We start from the raw sequence: 26746 nt of genomic DNA, 5'->3' as shown, positions 1-26746 counted from the left end.
ATTTTATGGGGCACCTGGGTGGCTCAGTGGGTTAAGCCGCTGCCTTCGGCTCAGGTCATGATCTCAGGGTCCTGGGATCGAGTCCCGCATCGGGCTCTCTGCTCAGCAGGGAGCCTGCTTCCCTCTCTCTCTCTCTCTCTCTCTGCCTGCCTCTCTGTCTACTTGTGATCTCTCTCTGTCAAATAAATAAATAAAATCTTTAAAAAAAAATAAAAAATAAAAAACATTTTATTTATTTGAGAGAGAACGTGCACAGGTGGGGGAAGAGGCAGAGAGAATGGGAGAAGCAGGTTCCCCCCCCCCCACCCTCCCACTCCCCGCCAAGCAAGGAGCCTGATGAGGGACTGGATCCCAGGACCCTGAGATCATGACCTGAGCCTAAGGCAGACACTTAACCAACTGAGCCACCCAGGAACCCCTATACTGGCTATTTACTGAAGAGCTTTTATAAACTCCGCATCTTGTTGCACAGTGTTTCTGTTTCAAGGAGTAGATATTCTATTTCCCTTCTGTCACTACATAGTGAAATAATGAAACAGTATGGCAGTAAGGGCCCAGTGCTGGGCTATCAGCTGTGAGGGCCCTTGGGAAGCAACTCCAGGGCTGCAGGAGGTGGGGAAGTTTTCCTGGTTTCCTTGAGGGGAGCCATTTTGGCAGTTGGACGGGGAATGATTTCAGGTGAGGGGACTAGCTTGAATGAAGGCATGGTAGCAAAGCTGAGCAAGAATGAGGCAGGGGCTTAAAGAAGAGGCTAGCTTGATCCGAAGGGGACAGGGCTGAGGGGTAGTGACGGGCAACCTGATGAGATGCTGCCAACCCTGGCAAGGTCTGCCTAAGAAAGGAACAGGTGGTAAGAAGTCTGGGTTGAGGAATTCATATTCTGATTCAACTGGTGGGCAAATAGCTTACCCTCTCTAAATCTGTTTCATTACCTACAAAATGGGAGTTACCATAATGTCTACTACTGTGAATGGTTGAGAAGATTTAGGGGGTTAATATACTTAATATAGTGTCTGGCATATAGTAAACGCTCAAGAACTGGCTTCTTCTGTTCAGTATTGTTGTTAAAGCCAGAGAAAGGTACCTTATAGTTAGAATGATAAGAGAAGTTACTATTTTTTTCAGCAAGGGAGAAGAGTTGTAACATGGAAAATAATATCAAAAGAAGTTTAATGGGACTTAATTTGTCTCTAGGAATCAGGAAGACTGTGACAAAGGCTGGTTAAGTAGTTTGGGCTCAGGGTGATGTGGTCTTGAACCAGCACTAGGGATGGAAGATGAGTCTGGGAGAGATGTTCAAGCACGTTGAGGGGACTTCTTAACTGACTCAGTGTGGAGGATGAAGGCATATAATCAAAACGAGGTCTTCAGCCATGTGTTACGCTCATAGATAAATGTATCATTGCGTTATGTCTTAGGTTTTTGCTTTGAGGATTTTTTTTTTTTTTTTTAGTATTTAGACCACCTTTCCATCAAGAGGAAGGAAGTATCTCATTTTGTTAGCATATTCAATACATGCTGCTGTATGTAACTGCTTTGGAAAATAGGTTTGGTAAAAATAGTGTTAAATGTATTAGTATAAATATTGTATATGGAAAGTCAGTTTCCATACTGCCTATGGAAAGTTAGTATTAAGAAAATATTAGAATTTTCTGAGTATTTTAAGAAGAAATATTAAATAACACAAAGTGTTACATCTTCTTAGAGAAAGAATAGTTTCATAACTGTGAACAGTAGAGAGCTCATTTTTCCCCCTCTACTTTACCTCACAGGCTTATATCCTCATTCACTCAAAGACTGGAGGGTACAAGATGGGAGAAAAGCGCTACACTAACAGGCGCTCAGTTCAGTAGATGTCAAAGGTGGATAGCGGGCAGTCATGGCCGCTATGTACTCTCTCATCTCAGCTCCCAAGAGAGCATCTTTAGAAATTGCTTTCATGAAAACATGCTTTTGTAAGTGAATTGTAACTGCTCTGCCCTCCCTAGATGTAAGAAGAACCACCGTAAAACCATTGTTGATGTGAATTTCCAGCGACATTCTACAGCTATTGACGTTTTCCTGTCGACCTGTCTGATCAGCTTGACACAGAATTATAACCAGCCTAAGTAACTGAGCACAAACAGATCTTTGGCTCAAGCTTGGCAATCTTCTCTCAATTCTTATCATTTTTTTGGCATGACACTTCATGGATGGGCTCTAGATAATAACTTCCTGAGTGCCAGGCCTCTTGCCATCTCTCCAGAGCAATGTTATGATTCCCTGACATGGAATTACTGTATTGTGAAGTTAAATCTAAGACCAGGCTTGAATCAGTGACAGTATATGTAGACAGATTATTTCTTAACTTGATTTTACAATGATGAGATCAATGGGTTGGAAAAGGCAGCCAGAAATTTCAGGGCTGTAATTGAGTTGTGGTGTGCCCATTAATCATACAAGCTGCTTCCCCTGCCTTGGCGTCTCCCCAGAAGCCTCCCAGAAGCTCAGCCCCCCTAATGTTAGTGACAAAGCACACGGCAACTTCTTATATGACTTCCTATATAATCTTAACTCTGCTTCTGTGTGGGATAAACATTTCCCCTTTTCTCTGGAGGGAAAAGCTTATTTAATGCCGTCAAAAAAAAAAAAAAATACATAGCTGCTTCTGTGGTGAAAATAAGTTCATGGCAGGTAACTAGAATTTATAGAAGAGAGAAAAATTCTTTAAAGCTGTCTCCCTGGGGTGTGGGTTTTTTCTTCAATTCTAATAGCTTTTATTTTAATTTCTAGTTCTGAATTCAAGCAGCTGTCATTCTCTTTATAGCCCTTTTTGAAACTCCTACAGCGTAGGAGGTAGCCGGGCTGTCTAAGAAACATCTTTTCAAACCAACCAAAGTATTGTTTATCCTGAATGAAATAGAATTTTTAAGGCTGTCAAGAGTGAGTGATTTGAAACGTTTTCTTTAATAGCCAGGAAGATGAGCAGAAATCTTGAAGGGGAGGAAGGTGTTATCTCAACGTGGCCAATTCCAAATAACTTCTATTACTCAGAAAACTCTTTTGGACCAAGATAAAAGTTACCACGAAGTAAGGATGTTGTCTACAATTAATAAAACAAACCTGTGACAGCTCAGTTTTATTTCCTGAATCCTTACCAGCTGTTGAGGAAAAAGAAAGAACATGAGATGGAGTCAACAGTGGAGAATATTCCTATGAACTAGTCATCTCTAGTTGCCTTTTGTGAACTCTGAGTAGCAGCTCTGCTGCTTGGCTTGGTTTCCTCTGAGGGCTCATTCCACTTTCCATGGTATTGCTTTGTACCCTCTGCACAATATCTGGAAGGAGTCCAGTGTCACCCTTGGATGAAAAAAAGAATCTTCAAACCTACTAAAATGAATTCTTGGGCTAGCATTTTGCATGTACTAATATTTGCTCTCTAAAATCAACAGCATGACTTCTCAAGCTTCAAATGCGATGATGGTCATAATTTTATTTTTCTCTTCGGGTCAGAAGAGAATAGTACTTTTTAAAGTCTTTGTTGATTATTTTATTTTTAAGGTATATATTTTTTCTTAAACATTTTAATTGTTAATGCAAGAACAAGATACAGAATTTGGAGGGTGATGATGGCGAACAGTTACATATGCCATTGTATGCCAGACACCGTTTTTAGCAATGTCTGTCAGATAATAGATAAAGCTCATAACCGTCCAAGAGCTGCTTGAATTCAGAACTAGAAATTACATTTTATGGTTCAGGAAACTGAGGCCCAGGGGTCAGGAAGGCACCCAAGTCTCCCAGCTGGCCAGTGCAAAGCCAGGACTGAGCCTAAGCAGCACGATCCCACGGTCTGGTCTGGCCCCTTTCCTCCCAGCTGGTGTGCGGAACACAAGTGCTGCAGCGAGAGCTCCTCTTCCCAGAGTCAACACACATGGCCTGTTGGCCTCTGACTCTTTCAGAGATACTTGGTGCATTTCAAACAGTGTGTCGATTTATTCTTTTTGAACTTCAGGAATGATTCTTAGTTTTTCCATTAAAAAAAGACAAAAAACAAAAAAACCAAGGGCCTCGTTTCCATGTACTGGATTCAGAGTAATGGTCTCGATGGAGGAGATGAAAGAGAAGAGGCAGAGATATGTATGGTTTTAAATCTGGGACACAGCAGCAGAAATGGGCTCTCCAAAAAAGAAAGAAAGGAAGAAAGCAAGCAAACAAGAGAGGGAAGTAGGTGGTGGGGGGGAGGCGGGGGGGAGAGGAAGGAAGGATGGAAGAAAAGGGTGGGGGGTGTGCCTGGGTGGCTCAGTTGGTTAAGTATCTAACTTTTGATTTCAGCTCAGGGTCCTGAGAGCGGGCCCTGTGTCGGGCTCTGTGCTGAGCATGGAGCCTGCTTAAGATTCTTTTCCTCTGCCCCTCCCCTCTGCTTGCTCATGTCCTCTTTCTCTCCAAAAAAAAAAAAAAAAAAAAAAAAAAAGGGAAAGAAATGGGCTCTCGATAGAAAAAGAGGTGCTCATTTTTATGGAAAATGGGGAGGGAAAACATCATTTTATTTTAGTGCTGTATTTGTTTTCTTGTGGATTATGCAGCCATTTACCTAAACAGACCAACACCCCATCTCATGTTAGCCGTAGTGCAGATATCTCAGGTACCAAACTGTGCAGCAGGTTGTCATAGAGGTGTAAAGGGAATGCAGTCAGCAATGTAATGCTGCCTGAATATCCTGGATTTTGCTAGTATTTTTTCCCCTCCTCTTTCTTCCTTCTATTAAAAAGAAATCTAAAAAAAACGTAGATAACATGTTCCCTGGTTGGAAACACCAGAAAGTATAGAATGATGTAGTGAAAAGTCCCCATTCCACCCCGTCAGCGCGGTTCCCACACCCTGCGGCGTCTGCGCAGTGGGTCTGTGATCACTGATGGTCATGGCTGGAGCCACAGGAAAGTGCCAGCTTTGGGTTCCACAGTTATCTAATCTCGGCCATTTCAAAAACAGTTTCTCATTTAATAGGTCAAAAATGCGAAAGCTATCAGAAATTTCATGCAGTTCAACCTATAGTTTCTTTAATCATTTCAGGGTGGAGATCCAAATTGGATTGCTAACTACTGTTGTTGGAAGGGTTGTACCATTTGAAACTGATGTTTATGGATGTTAAAAATGATTGGAGACCCTCAGTTTCCCATGGCTGAACCTGTGGTTTCTCATTCATCCTTTCAGAATTCTTTATGTATTTATAAGCAAATATGAATAGAGATTCTTACTTTCTTATGCATCCAACAGCCAGGTGTACCTAATTAAAAAAATATTAAATAGACTAATTTTTGCTTTTCATATTGCTACAGAGCTCTCCTTCCCTATTATTCACTGCTGTACAGTATTCTGTGGGTTCTGTTGTACGCATGTACTCCTAAGAGAGCCTTGTGTTCCAGAGTCCAACCCAAGTCGATAATGCAAACCCCTTACTAACCGCACGCAGGCTTTAGTCTTCCAAGGATAACCAGAATGTTTTCACAGAGATAATATTCATGGTATGTTTTTGAGTGAATAAAGCAGGCTATAAACAGAATTTCCAGAATGATCTCACTTGTAAAGGAAAACTACGTCAAGAAATGTAGAAGCATAGAAATAAATCTGGAAGAATATAAATCAGTTATGACCTTGGTTATACTTAAGAGGTGAGAGTTGTGGTTTTCTTCTTTATTCATATCTGTGTTCTTTTTTCCTATATTACTTGTTACACGTTCCTTGTGTAATAATACACATATTCCTTGTTATACACAGGTATATTTATTATATACATATGTACATTTTATTTTTATACACAATGTTACATACACGTACATATAAATACAAATGAATACACATGTGCCACATAAATATATATGTATTTAAGTTAAAAAAGTTTCAGCTTAACACTGATGCAACTTGTGCTTGGTATTTGGTGTGCTGGGTGTAGGTTTAAGATTCAAAGTGGAAAGAATGAAGCAGGTCCCTAGAAGAAGGGTCTGCAGCCGCTCTGGCATGAGTCGGTGTGGACAGACTTCATTGGTGCCACATTGAGAATGGATAGCTCTTGCTGGTTAGTGGTTTTCTGTTTGACTTCATATATCTTTCATCTTCCACTTGGGCTGCTCTCTGAGCCACACTGTGCAAGCATTTTGGGGATCACTATCCCTGGAAAGACTTAGGTAGCAAAGAGTTTTATTGACTGGTAGAATTGCTGTGGTCAAGTTTGGATTTTAAGTAATCTGGATTTAATCCTTGTGCTCTTTTATGATCACGGCAAATTCTCCTCTAACCCTCATGGGTTTGGTGCAATAAAATTTCACATGGGTTTTTTGCCAAGAACAAATGAGTTGATAGTTGTAAACCGCCCAATATTTTGCAAATATTCAAGAGTTTTAGCTTATTTTTCTGAGGGCCTGCTGTATGAGGTAAAGGGCTTCAAGTATATTTTCATATAAGGTAGACTTCCAAAGAGAGTGTAACTCCATCTTTTATTTTTGTCAAGCGTAATACCTAGGCATATTGGTTTCTAGTGTCTTAATCCACCATTTGATGATAATTAACATTCCTCAGGGGAGAAGAATGGCAAGGGAGAAGGACAGGTAAATAGCTAGGAGTCCAGCAGCCCTCATTGTCTCAGCTGGGTTGGAGTTTGTATTCTGAGCAGTGATCTAAATTTCCTTAGCTGTCAAAGTGTCAGCCTTCCTCAGAAGTTTATGGAAGACAGTTTGATTCAGTATCTGATTACTTTTTGGTTCCTCAGGATAATAGTACATGGTTGTTATATTTTTTGTTTGTTTATGTAGGCAGAAATCTGAGTCGGTAAATAATACTTCAGGACTTTTGATGATGGTGTAAAAATGCTCTCAGGCTTTACAGAGTAAAGCAATTTGCTTTGACTTCTATTGACACGGCAAGTGAACGGGTCTTATTCACTTTATAATTGAATTGCTACAGACTTCCATCGACCTTTGCAAGTAGTAGAGGTGGTTCCTGGAGTTGTAACCTAATGCCCATTAGCTGCTGCTATAATGTTATAAGGGGGTTTGTGTTTTATGTCGTGTGATACTAACTCATCAGCTTGTCCTCCCATACGTGGTTGGTATATCCAGGCTGTGTAGTAGATTTGTGGGGCGAGCATCATCCTTAAGTTTTTCAATCTGCAAGCAATAGAAAATAGAATTTGCCTAATAATCTTATGGTAACTTCATTACACCTTTTATGCCTTAATGTGACGCATGAATTCGTAGTTCAGGAATTGCCTTTTTCCCTCTTACACAAGTGTTTTGGTAGGTGCATATCTGTATGTAATTTTGTTTTGTTGTGCTTTTGGGATTGGGAGTCGGAGGCTATTCTACTGAGGTAACCTTTCCTAGACACAATTTCAGATAAAGAAATTGTATTACCCAAGTGGATTATTCTCATTTAGCCACCGAGTATCATTAATCTGCATGTTATTTAGCTTCATTAAGGTTTCCATTACCGTTTGTCTTGTTGGATGAGGGCAAAATGAAATGAGAGAAAACTGGGACATTTTGCCCCCTGCCCAGCATGACGTTGCCTTAACTTGTAGCAGGACTGAGAATTGGGTAAGTGGGACTTTAGGAACCTTTCCTTCCACTCGGCAGTGATAACCTGTCTCAGGGCACCTCCCACTGCGGAGAAACACAATTAGCTTTCTTCCCTTAATGGGCATTTGGCAGGGTTAATCTCTTCTGCCTCCTCCCCTTTCTTCCCTAATGTAAGACTTAGGGAAGATTTTCTGATCAAAGACTCTAGACTGTTTTCTAACAGTACTCACTTACCACCTACTACTCTAGGAACACTTAAGAATTCCCTTTGAAAGGTAGGGTTGGATTTGCTTTTTTAACAAAAGATATCCAATTACTGTAGGAATTTTAAAAGTTCAATTTTAAAGTCAAACTTTGAGTTTCCTAACCTATCTTGATTATTCTAATTAGTTTAAGAAAGGAACTCTGTGTGTGTGTGTGTGTGTGTGTGTGTGTGTGTGTGTTTATCTACATTTTTAGTTAAGGAAAGCTGATGTATAAGATAATATGATGTAGTTCTTCTGGTTGAAGTTTGGAGGAATGGATAAGAATAAATGTCTGGCCTGAAAAATATATCAACTTTAATTTTTGTCTTGCTTTAGACTTTTTCTTTTTATAGATCTTGCCTGTTTAAGGGCACTATTGATAGTGTTTCATAAAGCAGATTATCTCAGGTCTTCGGCTATTTTGGGTACAGTAGACTGGCATATGAGAAGATGTGAAGGGAGTGCCAGGTTTTCTTTGGCTCATTAGGTATTAATTGGGTGTTGAATCTGACCCTGACCCTTCCCAGCCCTGCTGCTCACAGACCGCTCTGCTGTGCATCAGTCCTTCTGTTTGTATACCACAGCTCCCAGTTAGAGAAGGTCACAGAAATCCGTGAAGTTCTGACCCAGCCAGCCATTTGAGTAGGTTGTGAAGAAACAAGCCTGTTCACTTTTCTTCAGCAACCAAAGAGTGGGCTACTAGGATGAAATCAGTGTTAGGCAAACCACCTAGGCAAAATAGGCTGTTCCCTTATTTTTACCATTTTCCTCAGTCTCACGGTAAATTTGGGTATCTGGCCACCCTCATGCCTGTATGTCAGTAATTACGGGAATGCTAGTGCTAAGGACAAGAGATACAAATACAAGACACTGGATGAAACCATAATCTTGCTTTTGGAGCAGGCACGAGTGATAAGCCATTCTGGAAGTCATGCTTCTCACTCAGAGGTGCAGCTAGAGAATGTTTCACTGTCTGCAACGATTTTACCCAGTAGTCTGAAAGCAAGTAGGAATTATGACGTACATCCAAGACTTGGATAGAAAGCATGAGGCCTGGACAACTGGGTTGTCCTTGGATGTCCTTGTTAAAGGTAGAATTCTGTCCTAGATGGGTTGTTTTTCTGCTCCAGTATGACAATTCTAGGATGTCTCATTTCTCACGAGTCAAGTAGCAGAGTTTGAACATGTAGTAAACACATTTCGGGGAAGAGCCTTGCCTGACGCATGCTACTGTTCCCATGCACTGGATCCTTATTGAATTCTCTGATCTCCGTTTGCCTTAAAATTCCCTTATTGGTCCCCTTCTCATCTTTATGGAAATCAGCAGAAAAACACTTTCTTCCTACTGTTCCATATATCTGAAGCTTCTCACCAGCTCCTGAACCTATTTAGCTTAATTTACATAGGTCGCTTCCACATTTGTTATCTGGTTTTGACATGGTAAAATACGGTGACTCAGACTTTATCTTAGCGAAGTAAAAATGATGTCAGAAACTATAGGAAATGAATTTGGAAGTACTGTATTTGATACAGAGCCCTCCTTTTCGGTTGTCCTGGGCAACATTAGAAGGAAAGATGGCTATGGCTCGAAAGAGATTATATTGATGTCAGAATATCTGCCACATGGTGGAAACTACGGCAGCGTATTTCCTGCTTCGTTCAAAGGTTGTGTTTTGAACAGGCTTATATAAGTTAGCAAAACAAACAATTGCAGCTCGCTTCCTACTGCAGCATTTCACTGTCACCTCCCACCGCCCCCCCCCCTCCACTTACAGCCTCGTCCCATCAACTTCATTCCCAAAGCTGTTGTCTGTCGGCTACTGTGACAGATGCTGATTCTTGAGGGTGTCCTCGCTCCCTTTCCCACCTGCTCAGCCCTCCTCGGCTTCGGTCATTAAGCCTAAATGTTTGGAGCATGAATCTACCTTGGGTACAGCAGCATTAGAGGAGGCACACCAGTTGGGCAAAGAGGTCAAAATACTCTTAGCTAGACCATAGTGATTATTATTGGGCAGCCCTATTTTAAAAGATGGAAAATACAGATTGACAGGAGAATGGATCCAGGCACAAGGGGAGGGGATTCACCACAGCAGCTTTGTTCACCCTCTGAGGCTGAAAGCGTCCACCTAATTTTGGTTGAAATCAACCTTCAGAAGTTTAATAGATCATATTTAGTTGTCAGACCTATTTCTCTGTACTTAGGGTGAGTTTTTATTGCTGAATCACATTTTCTCATGGATTTCCACTGTGATTTTTGAGACTTTTTTTTTCCCTGAAAAGTCTTAATGCCAATAAATATTAACGATAATAGTTAAGGATATTACCTTCTTACCTTGCAATATAGCTTGCATTTACTAATTATAATATACAAGTAATTCCCCTTAGGTCATGCACTAAAAATAAAAAATATATCAAATGTATTTCAGTAAATTTTAGTTTTATTGAGAGTTTAGTGTAACTAAATTTTTTAAATTCACATATAATATATTATTTGTTTCAGGGGTACAAGTCTGTGATTCATCAGTCTTACACAATTTTTAGCACATACCCTCCCCAGTGTCCATCCCCTAGCTACCACCTCCCCTCCCAGCAACCCTTAGTTTGTTTCCTGAGATTGAGTCTCTTATGGTTTATCTTCCTCTCTGGTTTTGTCTTGTTTCATTTTTCCCTCCCTTCCCCTATGATCTTCTGTCTTGTTTCTCAAATTCCTCGTATCAGTGAGATCATATGACAATTGTCGTTCTCTGATTGACTTATTTTGCTTAGCATAATAGCCTCTAGTTCCATCCACATCATTGCAAGTGGCAAGATTTCGTGTTTTTTTTTTGTTTTTTTTTTTTTTAAGATTTCATTCATTTATTCGACAGAGACCACAAGTAGGCAGAGAGGCAGGCAGAGAGAGAGGAGGAAGCAGGCTCCCCGCTGAGCAGAGAGCCTGATGTGGGGCTCGATCCCAGGACCCTGGGATCATGACCCGAGCCGAAGGCAGAGGCTTTAACCCACTGAGCCACCCAGGCACCCCAAGATTTCAGTTTTTTAATGGCTGCATAATATTCCATTGTATATATATCACATCTTCTTTATCCATTCATCTGTTGGTGGACATCTAGGCCCTTTTCATGGTTTGGTTATTGTGGACATTGCTGCTATGAACATTTGGGTGCATGTGCCCCTTCGGATCACTACATTTGTATCTTTGGCCAGTAGTGCAATTGCTGGATCCTAGGGTAGGTCTATTTTCAACTTTTTGAGGAACCTCCATGCTGTTTTCCAGAGTGGCTGCACCAGCTTGCATTCCCACCAGCAGTGTAGGAGGGTTCCCCTTTCTCCACATCCTCACCAACATCTGTCGTTTCCTGACTTGTTAATTTTAGCCATGCTGTAACTAAATTTAATTTGATCATTTAAACAGCCATGATGACTCTCATTTGATTATCAGTATTTTGGAAAATTGTCTGTTTAAATATGGCATAAAAATGTTCTGAACCTTTTTTGTTTTCCAATAAATATTTTAGAACTATAAAGTTTGCTTTGTTTTTTTGTTGTTGTTTGTTTGTTTTTGTGTGTGTGTATGTGTGTGTGTTTCACAAATTTTGATGTGAAATGTTTTATTATCATTGAATTCTAAATCTTCTTAAATTTCCATTATGATTTTCTTTTTAACCATATTTAGTTTACCAGCATATGGAAATTGTTAAATCTGTACTTTTGTTTATGAAGTTATAAATAGTTTGCAATTTTAATCTGAGATGACAGTATGTATAATAGTCAATCTTTGGTATTTAAGACCTTAGTCTTGCTTCAAAAATATTCTGTGTTCTTCTTCTTTGTTGTTGTTTAAGTGTCATTGACACAAAATGTTACATCAGTTTCAGGTGTACAACTTTATAATTCGACAGGTCTCTGCATTATGCTATACTCACCACAAGTGGGGCAACCGTCTGTCACCATACCATGTTATTATAATATCATGGACTATATTCTCCATGCTGTACCTTTCATCCCTGTGACTTATTCACTCTGTAACCAGAAACCTGAATCCCCCATTCCTCGTCACCCATTTTCCCATCCTCTTACCCTGCTTCCTCCTGACAGCCGTCAGTTTGTGTTTAAGGGTCTATATCTGCTTTGTTGTTGTTATTGTTCTATGTGTTCTTTTAAAAAAAAATTATTTTTTCAGCGTTCCAAGATTCATTGTTTATGCACCTCACTCAGTGCTCCATGCAATCTGTGCCTTCCTTAATATCCACCACCAGACTCACCCAGTCCTCCATCCCCCTCCCATCCATAACCCTTGATTTGTTTCTCAGAGTCCAGAGTCTCTCATCGTTTGTCTCCCCCTCTGATTTCCCTCAATTCACTTTTCCTTTCCTTCTCCCAATGTCCTCCGTGTTATTCCTTATGCTCCACAAATAAGTGAAATCCTATGATAATTGACTCTCTCTGCTTGACTTATTTCACTGAGCATAATCTCCTCCAGTCCCGTCCATGTTGATAGAAAAGTTGGGTATTCATCCTTTCTGATGGAGGCATAATACTCCATTGTGTATATGGACCATATCTTCTTTATCCATTCGTCTGTTGAAGGGCATCTTGGTTCTTTCCACAGTTTGGTGACTGTGGCCATTGCTGCTATGACCATTGGGGTACAGATGGCCCTTCTTTTCACTACATCTGTATCTTTGGGGTAAATACCTAGTAGTGCAATTGCAGGGTCATAGGGTAGCTCTATTTTTAATTTCTAAGTGTTTTTAAGATTTTTTTTTTTAATTTATTCATTTCACAGAGAGAGATACAGCGAGAGAGGGAACATAGGCGGGGGAATGGGAGAGGGAGAAGCAGGCTACCTACAGAGCAGAGACCCTGATGTGGGGCTTGATCCTAGGACCCTGGCATCATGACTTGAGCTGAAGGCAGATCCTTAACAACTGAGCCACCCAGGCACCCCATGTTCTATGTATTTTTAAAGAATATGTATCCCATTTATTGTTGTGTGTGTGTGAGAGAGGGAGAGAGAGAAATAGGTCACCTCTGTATTGTTGACTGTGGATATCTCTCTTTTTCTCTCTTTTTTTTTTTTTTTTTTTTTTGGCCTGCCTGATAGCATCTGAGAGTAGTGTGTTGAAATCTCCAATTACAATTGTTAATTATTCTGTTTTTCCTTACAGTTCCACTTGTTGCTTGAGGCTGTATCCTTAGGTGCTTACCTTCTTGTTAGATCATCTTGTCCCTTTATCAGTATAAAATGACTCTCTTCATCTCTCCACTTTGTTAAGATCATTATCTTAATATTGCCTATTACCTCTGTTATTTTTTTAATCTCAGCCTTTTTTTAAGCATTTTTTTTGTAATCAACGTATTGTTGGATTTAAAAAAATATATTTGGGCAGTCCCTGCCTTTTAACTATTGAGTTTAATCCATTTATGTTACTGTATTTACCATTATGTTAGGACTTCTTTCATTTTATGATTTTTATTTAATAAACTTTGATACTTTTTTTTTTTTGCCTTTTCTTCAAAAAAAGCAAATGTTCTTTTGCTTCCAGTACTGTTTTTGTTCTAAGGCGATTGTTCTTATGTTGGGGCATATAATCTCATTTATCTCTTGATATCTTAAACTTAATTATATGTGTTTCTCTCACCACTCCTAATAAGACAAATTATTTAATGCACTCTCCTCTGCCTCTGGGCTCTCCTCCCCAGTCATGTTGATATTTTCCAGAATTTTTGTTCTGGATCATTATCATTATGTTTTTACCTTTTGTCCTAATGTTTTTATAAGGTAACAATAGACATTATCAAGTTTGTTGAACATACCATATTATTTATTTTATTTAAACAATTGAGTGTTTTCTTTAAGACTGTTATCAATGCAGTTCTTTGTATGGCAAACCTTGTGTATTTTTATGTCTAATAATACGTTTATTATGGTCTCATTTGAGTGGCAGTTGGCATTTTGAATATATAATTCTTGGCTCAAAATTCTTTAATACTTTAAAAATATTACTTCATTGCTGTGCATGCAGAGTTGCTGTTGAGAAGTCTGATGTCAGTCTGGTTCTTTTTTTGTAAGATCTGCTCTTTATATTAGGAAGCTTTTTGTTTCTATTTTTTCCTTGTATTTGATATTCTCAAATTTTGCAATAATGTATTCTATATACATTCTTTTCTCTCTCTCTCTCTCTTTTTCTTCCTTATTTAAAAATTTTTAATTCCAGTTACCATACAGTGTTACATTACTTTCAGGTGTATAATACAGTGATTCATTAATTCCATGTCACCCAATGCTCGTCATAACAAGTGTACTCCTTGATCCCCATTACCAATTTCACCCCTCTCCCCACCCTCTCTGGTAACCATCAGTTTGTTTGCTGTAGTTAAGAGTCTGTTTCTTGGTTTATCTCCCCCCACCCTTTTTAAAAATCTTTGCTCATTTGTTTTATTTCTTAAATTCCACATGTGAGTGAAATCATATGGTATTTGTCTTTCTCTGACTGTTTTGTTTTATTTTTATTTTTTTTTACTTAGTATTATACTCTTTAGCTCCATCCATGTTATTGCAAATGGCAAGATTTTATTCCTTTTTTTGTGGCTGAATAATATTCATATATATGTGTGTGTGTGTGTGTGTGTGTGTGTGTGTATATCCTCTTTATCCATTCGTCAGTTGATGGACACTTGGGCTGTTTCTATATCTTGGCTATTGTAGATAATGTTACTATGAATATGGAGGTGCATGTATCCCTTAGAATTAGTGTTTTTGTGCTCTTTGGGTAAATAGTGTGATTACTGGATTGTAGGGTAGTTCTATTTTTATTTTTTTGAGGAACCTCCATACTGGTTTCCACAGTGTCTGCACCCATTTGCATTCCCATCAGCAATGCAGGAGGGTTCCCCTTTCTTCACATCCTCACTAACACCTGTTTTTTTTGTGTGTGTGTTGTTGATTTTAGCCATTTTGATAGGTGTGAAGTGATAGCTCCTTGTACTTTGATTTGCATTTCCCTGATGGTAAGTGATGGTGAACATTTTTTGTGTGTCTGTTGGACATCTGGTTGTCTTCTTTGGAGAAATGTCTGTTTCATGTTTTTTGCTCATTTTTAAGTAGATTATTATTATTTTTTGGATATTGAATTTTATAAGTTCTTTATATATTTTGGATACTAACCCTTTATCAGGTGTGTCATTTGCAAATATCTTCTCCCATTCCACAGGGTGCCTTTTAGTTTTGTTGTTTCCTTCACTGTGCAGAAAGTTTCTATTTTAATATAGTCCCAATAGTGTATATTTAGTTTTGTTTTTCTTGCCTCGGGAGACATACTTTGAGAAAAGTTGCTTTGGCCAATGTCAAAAAAAGTTACTGCCCATGTTTTCTTTTAGGATTTTTATGTTTTCAGGTCTCTCATTTAGGTCTTTAATCCATCTTGCATTTATTTTTATGTATGATATAAGAAAGTGGTCTAGTTTCTTTCTTTTGAATGTTGCTGTCCAATTTTCCTGCACCATTTGTTGAAAAGACTATCTTTTGCCCTTTGGATATTCTTTCCTGTTTTGTTGAAGATTAATTGGCCATATAATTGTGGGTTTGTTTCTGGGTTTTCTCTATTACTCCATTGATCTGCATGCCTATTTCTGTGCCTGTACCATACTTTTTGATTATTACAGCTTTGTAATATAACTTGGAGTCTGCAATAGTGATGCCACTAGCTTTGCTTTTCTTTTTCAAGACTGCTTTGGCTATTCAGGGTCTTCTGTGGTTCCACACAAATTTTAGGATTGTCTGTTCTAGATCTGTGAAAAATGCTGTTGGTATTTTGATAGGGATTGCACTGAATCTGTAGATTAGTTTGGGTAAGTGTAGACATTTTAACCATAGTTTTTCTTCTAATTCATGAGCATGAAATGTCTTTCCATTGTGCAGTATTTTTTTTATTCCCTTATTTGGCACTCTGAGTTCTTTGGATTGAGGTCTTTGAAGTTCATTTAATTTTGAGGAATTGTTGTTTTTCCTTTAAGTATCCCTTCCTCTCAATTATTTCTTCTTTTGGGGCCTGGATGTTGGCAATTTCACTTTCATTCTATATTACAAAGCTCTAAATATCTGAATTTTTGTACTTGTTGAGTTTGCTATCCTAGCTTTCTTTGTGCTCTAGAAATTGTATAATTCCGTCATAAAGGAGGATTTTGTGTGTATACTCATGGTTGTGTTGAGTTGGAACCTCCTTCTCTCTCCTTCTGTTTTCTACTCCCTCTCTGGCTCTTGCCTCAACCGAAGTGCTTTGGTTGAGAGCTAGGTCTTATTATTCCTGCTAATAAATCACATCCTGTGGGGTAGGAGGGTTAGGCATGTCAAACCTAGTTTCCCAGGCAAGTGGGGAACTCAGTCATAGATTTCGGGCCTCCATTTAGTGTGGAGAGTTCTCCCAGCCCCCAGTTCCACATGGAGAGCCTAGCTCTGGCCACCTGCCCCATGAAGGTGGATTATAGGTGTGTTGTACTTGGGACACCTCAGGATTTTTAAATGTCTGTCTGGTTCTGCTGATTTCCACAGGTCCTGGAGCCAGTAGTCCTTCAGTTTATGCTCCCACTGACCTCTGAAACTGTGTTCCCTTTGTTTCACAGATAAGTTTAACAAAAATTAGAGTGCAGTTATATCTTTTTATTTATTTATTTTTTAAATATTATTTTATCATTTTGGTGGTGATGGTGGTGGCAGCGTATGTGGGAGGGTAGGGTGGGTTTCCACTTAAAATTTCATTGCCCTCTTGAGTGGAAATTTCCTGAAGCCTTTATTATGTAAGTGTTACCGTGGTGTTTTAAGTGTAGTTACTTTGCTCTCAGCAAATGCTTCTTTGACCCTAGTGATGAACTGTTTGATATTTAGAAGTACCTACAATTTTCCTGACCTGACAGGGGGCATATGTGTGTGTCAGTGGAGCAGCAGCAGTGGTCTCATTAGAATGAAGTTCAGTTAGTATGCTGGATCCTTTCTTTCTGTACATTTTTCTTTCCTTTTCTTCTGTTCCACTTCCCTTTTCTTCCCTGACTCCTTAACAGTTAGGAAATACATTTGTGAGGAAGACGAGAAGGAAATGCATGAAATGGAAGGGAAACCTCAAAGCCTTATTCCCTCCGATCCAGAAGCACTTCTTACATGAAATGACCAGAGATGAATAGGGAGAATCATTTGTCATCATCAGAACAAGAAAGTTCATCTACTAGAGTAAAAGTCTATCTGTCTATTAAAATTAAAGAGATAGAACGTCCTTTGCATTATTAGATATGGTAGAACTATGAAGTTCTTGTTTTGTCTTCTTGCTCTGATTTTCTGCCAGTCTTTGAAGTTTCAGTCTATGATGAAAATAGAACACTGCTCATGTCCTCAGAGTCATTAAAAAAAGTCAGACTCAATAATAATATGTAGTAGCCATCACAAAAGCCATGTCCTCTTGCATGCTTTTTTGCCCAAGGTTTATGAAAATGTATGCCTGTGAGAGAATCCTAAATATTTGCAGAATCACACTTCATCTTTGTATATATCATACTAAGCATAGCAGCAAGCACCACCACCATTACCAATACTCTTGCTTTAAGGAGAAGCTTCCTCCTTACATCTGAGGCTTCTCCAGGTTTCTCTTACATTTCCACATCATTTCCTTTGTGTCCATCTAGTGCCGTGACTTCAGTTCTACCTACCTGACACTCAACTCAAAACAACTGTCCCCAACCTCTTTCCTGAGTTCAGGGATTGTATAACCAGCTCTCCTCTGGGTATTTTCACCTGGATATTTTATTGACACCCGTGGCCCAAGATGTCTACAGCTGGTCTTATTATCTCCCACACGCAATTTGTTCCTTGCTTTTTATTCCCTATTTCAATTAATAGTTCTACATTTGCCTTGTTGCCTAAGCCAAGAACTTGAGGGTCATCTTAGGTTCCTCTCTCGCCCTTCACCTTTATGCACAAAGTCCTAGTGTCTATACTACTGAACATCTCTTGAATGCATTCTCTGGATCTTGCTACTTGAGTGCTTCACCCCTAACACTAACTTCCGAATGCTTATGGAACCAAGTCAGGCACTTTAATGTTTATATATCATCGCACTTTGTACCCTTACTTTCCACCTTTGACCTTATTCTCCAGCCAAATCCAACTATCCAAGGCTCTGGAAACTGCCACATTCTCTCTTGTTTCTATGCTTTCAGCCATGATATTGCTGTATCAGGGGTTCTTCCCTTGCAAGTTTGGTAATAATTTCTTCCTTTTCCTGTTACCTGACTCCTATGTCTTTCTCCCTCCACCACTGGCAGGTTTGGAAACTTCTTTCTCTGGATCTCAAAGCTGCTTGATACAATCATAGTATGACTGACGCTACCTTCTACTGCTTGACTTTACCTTACTGTCCTTAGTACTGTACTGTGAGCACTTCCGAGTTAGGGACCGATTCTTCACCTTTATAACTCCACAGCCACATGGCTCTCATACGTTAAGTAGAGGCTTAGTAAACATTTGCTGATTGATAAAGAAGGTGAGAGGTATTTGTGGTTTGAAACGGGAGAGGATGTTAATCAGAAACTGTGTGCAGATTCTGTAACAATACTTTGAGGGTTATAGTTTTTTTTTCTCTTCCTCCTCAGTTCCTAGAGGCACTGGCTTTCCATATTCATAATATTTCATGTGGCAGTGAGTCCATGGTATTTCCTGAAGGTTCCTGGTTTGCTTGGTCTTGCATTGTGTCCTTTAAGGATTACCAAGACTGAGGCCTGGACTCCACCCTCAAAAAATGTATAATGGAAATGGGGAATTAAAACCAGGTCATGAAACCGTTAGATGATAGCAAATGCAAACTTGCTTGCTACCTCTCATTGTGAGAAAGGAGAGAAGGGGCAGAACAGGCAGCTGGTAGGTGCTTTGTGGAGAAGGTAGGAATGGAGCTGGATGCTGTGAAGAAGTCATTTTCTCTTCTGGGTGGAGGTAGTTCTATTTCTAGTGAGTTTCTTCTCTGGGAGTCTGTTCATAATGAAAGTCCTTCAGCACCATTTCTGCTCACTTACGGAAACAACCTTGTTACTCACAGGAGATTTGTCTGTCTGTAGGTGCCTGTTAAAGGGTAGCACCTACAGGAAGGGGTTGTGTGACACTCGAAAGAAATGGAAGGTGAGAAACAATGAGAGTATCCGACTTTAATTCTCAAGTACAAATCAGTTTCATAGGCTTTAAAATCTTTAACCCAGAAATCATTTGGATATGGAGGTTTTTTGGGAAAAGTTTTATTATTTTCATACTAGTTAAAAAGCCCTAGTTTGATTTGGGGGAAGTAAAGTTTCAGAAATGGTTATAAGTATTTAATGTTTATGTGCCTGGGGTGTTCTGTGCCCGTTTCCTCGAATTCAGTGATTCTCAAGTAGATAAGCTCAGTCCGGAACAGCGAAGGAGAAAGGAAATCTGTCTGCCCAGAAAGTAGGGAGAGGTATCTCTTCATTTGATCAGTTTGTGTAAACATATTCCCTTCTACCAATATTCTTTTCACTGGAAGGTTTCAGATCGCTCCTGTTTGGCTGGATAGGAGAGAGAAATTCTCATAATAGAATGTGATTTAATATGTTGAATGACCGTTTGTGCTGTGTCAGTCTGCTGGGGAAAAGGATTTAGGGCCTTGTGGATGAGCTAGTGTATCCGGTTGTCAAAATATCTCAGGCATCTTTTGGAAGTAACATTAGACCCTTGCTTTCCACTTCCCTGAAGTTGCTTCTCATTGAAAGGCTTCTCCTTGTAGGAATGAGTCAGGAAATATCTGGCCCCAGACTCTCATTTGCTGTTTTTGCTATGTCATGCCCTGCCCTAGAGACAGGGCACGAGGCCCAGAGAGCCGAGGGCCAGGATCCAGCCTGCTGAAGCCAGGAAGCTGCCTGCGTCTGACTCACTGTTGAGGTGATCCTGTTCTGCTTCGGAGCTGACCGTATTTTGCTACTTCTAGCCAAGCCCCGATTTGGCAGTGATCGCATACGTCCGTGTTCAGGAGCTCCCAGGGGGGCTGGAGCTCCAGCCCTCATTCTTGGGCATATTCACGGAACAGAACTGGATGCATGTGGACTCTCCGGACACAGGAGGAGAAGTAGCTTTCATTTCAGAGTGGACTGTAGCCCAGAATGAAGATAAAGCAGAGGGAAATCATAGTGGCCTATCAGTGGGTTATGGTTTATTTTCCTGAAAGGTGCCCCATGTATTTGGGGCTGAGTTACTCCAATTAGCTAAACACTATTGCGGTGAAGGGCTGTGGAAAAAGTGACTTCACCAAAAGAGGAATCATGCAATACTGTAGACTGCATATTTGCAAATGGGCACTGAGCAAGGCTTTTCAGGGACACTGAGGCCGCCGAGAAGACCTGCCCACAGAGGTTGCGTTCATCTCTTGTTGCAGCTTCTCTCTCACCTTTCCCCAATAGCAACACACTTAAGGAAAGAAAAAGCTCAGAAAATGCTCGCTTACCAGAATCCTCTGCCCACAGTCATCCTGATAGTTCTTCCTAACTATCCCCATAAAGAATTCCTTTTTCCAACCATCACCACCATCTGTAACTCCTACTTTCCTGAATCCAACTTTTCTAGATCTCCATTTCTAAGATTCTTTCTCATAGCCTGAGTTGTAAGCTGGGTCAGAGTTAAATAAGAACTGTCTAGTACAATCAATTTTCAAGGTTAGCATCTTGGGATCTAGCTTAATCAGAGCCCAGAATTTCTCTTGTGCTTCATTATTAGTAGAACTGAAATCCATCCGAGATGGTTTTCTGGGAGCAAGTTCCTTGCTATTCCTGGCGTTCATGCATACTCTCTTTCTAGGACCTGGGACTAAAGGAATAAGGAAAAATGAAGGTTTGATCGGCTAGAAGCAGTTTGGCTGGGGTATGGTCCTCCAGGTCTGCTTCCGTGGCAGATTCTGGATCTACTGTTGTGACCTCTCATCTATGAAATCAAGGTCAAATTGGTGCCTTTTGATAGAATATTGCTACTTCTGCAAGGCCCCCTGAGGCAGTTAATATTTTAATGGGGACTGCGAATGTGAATGTGGCCGGATGGCCCCACCTCTGATAGGTGCTCTTCCAGGACTTTATGGTAGGTGGGAGTACCAGGAAGATAAGAGACCAGTTGAGGAAAACAGCTGCTTTTGTGAACTCTCTTTTCCATCTTCTCCATTTCTTCACCCCAGCCTGTAATATGTACAGATGATACTAAATGCGTTCCATAAAGTGGTCCTCTGTGAATGAATAAATCATGTCACCCATTTAAAAAATGCTTTTTAGTTTTGGTTTAAAGTCCTCCCTGCAGTCACCGCAGGGGCCTGATTCTTCTATAACATCTTCCCTAATGTTCACAGGGAAATGGAAGTTTCCCTGTGTCTGGGATTTTAATAAATTGGACTATTAAATTGTAATCCAAGATACCAGCTCAGAAGACAAGATCCCTTTAGAGTTGCTGAATTTATTATGCACTAAGTGGTGACTAGCAATGTCTTAAAGAAGCATCAGGTGATTAGAAAGGGAGAGATTGGCCATGTTGGGGTTGGTGTACTGCTCTGAATTGTTCTTGGAGTTATCACTGATTTATAACTGTGCTCCTTAGAGATTAGGAAATCATTGTGGCCACCATTAAAGCCCTCATCTTCCATTGGATCTGATTTTGATCATTGTGTTTTCTTATGGGGAAAACACCCCTCACTGTGTATAATCTGTGATTTAGTTTAAGCATCTTTGGTTAAAAACAAAAAACAAAAACTTTAAAGAGAGGACACCCAAAAAATCTCAGGGTGAATTATAAGTGTAATCTTGTATTTAATTTGATTTGAGTAATCAAATGATGCCATTTAATTATTAGTGGAGTTGTTTTTTCCCTTTTGAGTACGTGTTTGGAAGTTTATGCTATTTTTTTTTCTTTCTTAGGTGACAGTGCTAACCTTCCTAAGGCAGACACCACAACCGGGAATCTAGATTCACTTTCCTCTCCATCTCCCACAACTGCAGCTGTCCCTGGGTCTCTTGGACCAGACAAAAACCACCTCGCAGATGGGAGCAGCTTCGGGGACTGGGCATCTCCTGTGTAAGTAACTGTGCTGCTCTTTGGTGCTGAGGAAAGGAGGGTTGTAACCTTCATTTTGATGTTCACATGGCAAGTGGGTACTAAAGTGTTAGGTCTGAGGATCTCTGCTCTCTGGTCAGTGGGACGCTTAAGGAAAGATCATTCATAAGGAAGTTCTTCCTTGAAAGCATCTCTGTATTCCCAATGTGGAAAAGTGGATGGGTGCTCTTTCAAATCTGTTTTGAGTTTGATTTGTGGCAGTTTTGGGTTGCATGAAGGAAATTTATTATTTTTCTACTCAGACACTCAGGATGTTTTCTCACTAGTAATGCAAACTTTTAGATATAGGAGAATGCATGCAATGTGATCCATATGTAGACTCTTGAAACTCTGTAGGATGATATTTTAGTTGTTTGAGTTTTCAAGAGCTTTGTGCTAGTGTTCTCTATCTTCTCCACAACACCCTGCGTACTTGACAACTGATGGATGAAATACCTGATTTTATCTTCTCAGTTTGGATGTGTAGATTAGCTCGGGTATATCAGGACAAATAATACTAATACAAACAATATCATGGACATGATCTGACTACATGTTTGTCTTTCTGCACTAACCAAGCTGTGAAATAAATGCAGATTGGTGGTGGTTTGGGACATCCAAAGAGAATCAAATTTCAAACAAATGCTCGGAGAACAACAACAACAAAGGAACCCTACTAATAATTACATGCCCTTATTTGATTAGTCAATCAAATTATATCCAAAAATACATTTATAATTTAGCCTGAGAATATTTGGGTGTCTTGTCTTCAAAGTTAAAAAAAAAATTTTTTTTTTAATCAAAGTTGCCTAAAATAAGTCCTAGATAATGATGTCATCCAACCCTAACTGGGCATTCTTGGGACTTTAAATGGAATTGGAAAGCATCTCTCCCATTACTTGGCTTTTTATAGTTACTGCTGGATTCACATGAAATCATTATGAACTTAATTAAGTATTAAAAGAGGCTGGGAGAATTTTGGTATGCTAAAATTTGGGGGTGACCTAAAGACTGAAAATCTAACTGAAACTGCAAGTGAAACTCAAAATATGGAAACATTCTCCAGATGAGCTCTTTTTCCCCAAGATTGTAATATATGTATATTTATATGCCAGAGACTGTGTATTATGGACTTAAATTGCATATTACTCAAACATGCTTGTCATTTTTATTATTCTTTTTCTAGATTAAAAATTCTCTTTTCACTTTAGTACTCCAAGCACCAGTGACCGTGGTTACATAGGAACTAAGAATCTAATCCTGGGCACTCTGGGCGTAGAATTTGCATGGATGCGTGTGGGTGCCTGTGTGTGTGTTAAAGCAAAAAACAGATTTCTAATTACTTCTTTCAGTAAGCGTGTATCACAGTGGGGAGCTAGTTCAGTTAGTCCTGCCTCTTCCAGAGTGGTTCTGCAGGAAAGTGACATTATGAACCATGATATAGCCAATGCTCAATTCGTAGCACGTTCATGCCTGAAACATGAAGGGCTTGATATTTTTGGTCATAAATCAAACGAGGAGTGAATTCCCCAGCTTCCTATTCATACAGATTTTAAAATGTCATGGAAAGCACTCCAACACTGAGAGGCCAAAAAGGGAGAGGAGAGAATAAGTAGTTGAAGTGAATCTGGAAAGGAGATTTGTGTTATAATGTAGACTTTCTCCTACTTCAAGAATTGGGGTCCCCCCCCATGTAATGGATAAAATGCATGGATATTTCTCTTAATTACATAGAGTGTTTCTTGTGTATCTTTTGAAGGGTTTACTTGTAAGCATTTTTCAATCTAGATTTATCATGAAGTCAGGAGTGTGTCCCAAGCTTGAGCACTCACCAAGATCACCTGGAGGGCTTGTAAAGCCCCCACTGCTGGCCCCCTGCCCCCAGAGTGACCCTGAGGCTTGAGGGGCTGCCTCCAAGTATGCATTTCTAACAGAATGCCAGGTGATACAGACAACTGCCCCTCTTGTCCCCTTGGATCCAGGCATGTGTGGATTGTAAACAGCTTCCCCGAGGAGGAATGTCATTAGGATGAGTGATATCTCTTCTTGCCCCCACCTCTTCTGGGATGGTGTGTTTGCTGTCTTGAAGTTCCCCTGGCTGGTTCCCCCATACTTTGATTTGCTGTGCCTGAAATATTTCCCCCTTTCTTTACTCATGGCGATCTGACCTATCTTTAGGGTCTAATTCAGTTTCCACTTTCAGGAAGCTTTCTCTAGTGCTGTAGTCTTTAGGAGGATTCTCAATATCTTTCTGTCTATACCCGATGCTGGACATGGGGAAAATATTGCCTTCTAGTATTAGGTAATGTTTACCTTTTAGTGTTAGTCGATATTTAAGTGGTGTATGCGTATGTATATCTGTATATTCATATCAAAGTCTCTGTCTGCCTGTCTGCCTATCTCTGTATTTTAGTCCGTTCAGGCCGTGATAACAAAAAAACTTTGAGTGGCGTATAAATGACAGAAATTTATTTCTCACAGTTCTGGAGGTTAGATTTCCAGGATTAGGATGTCCTCATGCTGTGTTCTGGTGAGAGGATGCTTCTGATTTACAGAGTGCTGCCTTTGTCATTCTCCTAAAGACACCTAATTCCATTCCTGAGGACTCTATTGTCATGACCTCACTGAATCCTAATTACTTTCCAAAGACCCCACTTCCTAACAGCATCACACAGAAGGGTGTAGAGTTTCAACATATACATTTGGGAGGGACGCAAACATTCAGTCCATAACACTGTCTTTTTCTCACTCTAAGATAGGTTATAAAATTACTGATGATACAAATTCGGTTTTAGAACTCTATGAATTTTTCGTGATCTTGACATAGTTCTTAGAATGGGAAATAAAATATTAGGTATTTATAAAAACACCTCCCTCTTGGTAATCTCATTTCTTTCTGTATATCACTGAATGTCTGTTAAGCAACTGTGGTTTGTCTGGTCCATCTGCTTTCTTTCTTTTAAAGACGAATGAGTCTTCCTTCAGGAATTTCACGTAATTAATCTCACCATTTTCTCTTTATAACATTTTTTTCTTTGCTTCCTTCGCATCTGTAAATGTGGTTTTCATTGTGTGGTGTTTTGTTTGTGTGTTTTTTAATTCATGATCTCTGCACGCAAGCTGTACAGTATTGAATATGAGTAGGCTCTGAGTAAATACTGATTAAGATTCCTTTTAATGAAACCAAAATTGCTGTGGTGTCATTAAATCTCTATCTAGGGCTTTAAGAAAGGAGGCAGTGCCTGGGCTGCCTGGTTTTACTCCAGGGTAGTGATTCTCCATTCCAAAACTTACACTTGCTTTATCTCATGTCCTGAAACATGGACAAATGTATGTGGATCACATAGGACCCCAGTAGCTCTGCCGCACAGAAATGCCGTGACCCTAGCCACTGGAAAGCAAATTTGCAGAGGAAAACCTTATAGCAGCCGAGATTCAGATAGAGGCAGTGTGTAAATACAGCTGTAGCCTCTGACAGGTAGGAAACAATACAGCAGAATTGGATTTCTTGGGTTTCTGCTGACGTTTATGACTTGTGGGTATTATTCATTACAGTCAATCAATCAGGAGCTATTACTTACCTGTACACTCAGTAAGGTGATGGGTGACTTCATTGCCAATGAAGAATTGCTAGCTCAGTCTCCTTGGAGGACATTACATCATAGGTCAAGGTATTTTGGATGTTCTGAAGTCATTCCCCCCCCCCCCCAATAAAGTGGTTTTCTCTAAACAGATTTTCTTCAATTGTAAATGATGGAACAGGTTCTTGACAAGTAATCCTTTTAGGTTCCCTGCCACAAAAAAAAAAAAAAAAAAAAAAAAAAGAAAAAAAAAATCTCTCTTAAGAAATACCCACCATTGCCATCTGCTTCCTCTATAGATTTCAAATGAAAAGGGCCACCCCCATTCTTGCCAGCCCATCCCCACCTCCAAGACGGCAGCATCATAGAATATGTCTGTGTGGTTGGGAATGTTGGTATCCCAAGGTACAACTCACCCTGTGCTCTGGCGGGCCGGGAAGGCGGTAGATCTTTCTGTCCTGTCTGACGAGAAGCTTGGCTTAGTTTATCCTGAATATTAAGCAAGTCCTGACCTCTTTTTGCTGCCCAGAGCTGCTTTGTGCAACATTCATGCCTACCCGGACTTGATGCTAGTTGCTTGCAGTCTTTAGACAGTAGACTCCCATTCTCATTTGCAGCCTTGTGCTGCAGGTCACCCGTAGACCCTGTGTGCGCTCACTGGTAACCAGTTGTATGCTTATCAATGAAATAACTTGCTTCCTTTAAATTGGGCAGTTTGAGGTTATCCATAAACAGCTACTTGGCATTTTAAATTACTCAACTGTTGGTTCCATGATTGCTTTTTAGGAAAAGTTGATGAACACATTTTGCTGGGAGCCCTTCAAGTTTGATTTGTGGCTTAGTATACCACAACAAACCATGAGTGAGTTGTCTGAAGTTCAGAAAATTAATCATCTTTAACATTTTTAAACAAATTTCTGTGAAATTTGGCACACATCTAGAAATTAGAAGATAGCAGTCATATGGAAGCTCTGTCTTCACCTCTTCGCTTCATCTCATTTTCTTTCCTTTTTGCGTCTTCTCCACCCTTTTAGGGAGACTTCCTCTCAATTTTACTGCTCCTCACCCTTCTTGGCCAGGGGCAGTCAGTTCACCCTAGAAATTGGTATCTTATATTTTCCCCCTCTCTTATTATGCTTATTGTTTAAAAAGAAAATAGGAAATTTATCTCTTGAAAGTTCCATCCACGTCATTGCATATGGCAAGATTTCGGGTTTTTTGATGGCTGCATTATATTCCTGTGTGTGTGTGTCT

The 26746-nt window shown here is 39.8% G+C and overlaps 1 protein-coding gene across 1 annotated transcript in view; it reads left to right on the top strand.

The window, feature by feature from the left end:
- The window catches only part of LOC111154278 (Rho GTPase activating protein 10), a 317626-nt gene that overhangs the window by 269621 nt on the left and 21259 nt on the right, over positions 1 to 26746 (top strand). Inside the window, exon 20 of the mRNA XM_022513786.1 lies at positions 21737 to 21893. Coding sequence (XP_022369494.1) covers positions 21737 to 21893 — 157 coding nt within the window. The remainder of the gene's footprint in view (positions 1 to 21736; positions 21894 to 26746) is intronic.

This window comes from Enhydra lutris, unplaced genomic scaffold (assembly GCF_002288905.1).
Source record: "Enhydra lutris kenyoni isolate GAN:26980312 unplaced genomic scaffold, ASM228890v2 scaffoldscaffold3, whole genome shotgun sequence".
Classification (NCBI taxonomy): Eukaryota; Metazoa; Chordata; class Mammalia; order Carnivora; family Mustelidae; genus Enhydra; species Enhydra lutris.
Note: the sequence above shows the minus strand (reverse complement) of the source record. Positions and strands in the feature narration are given on the sequence as shown.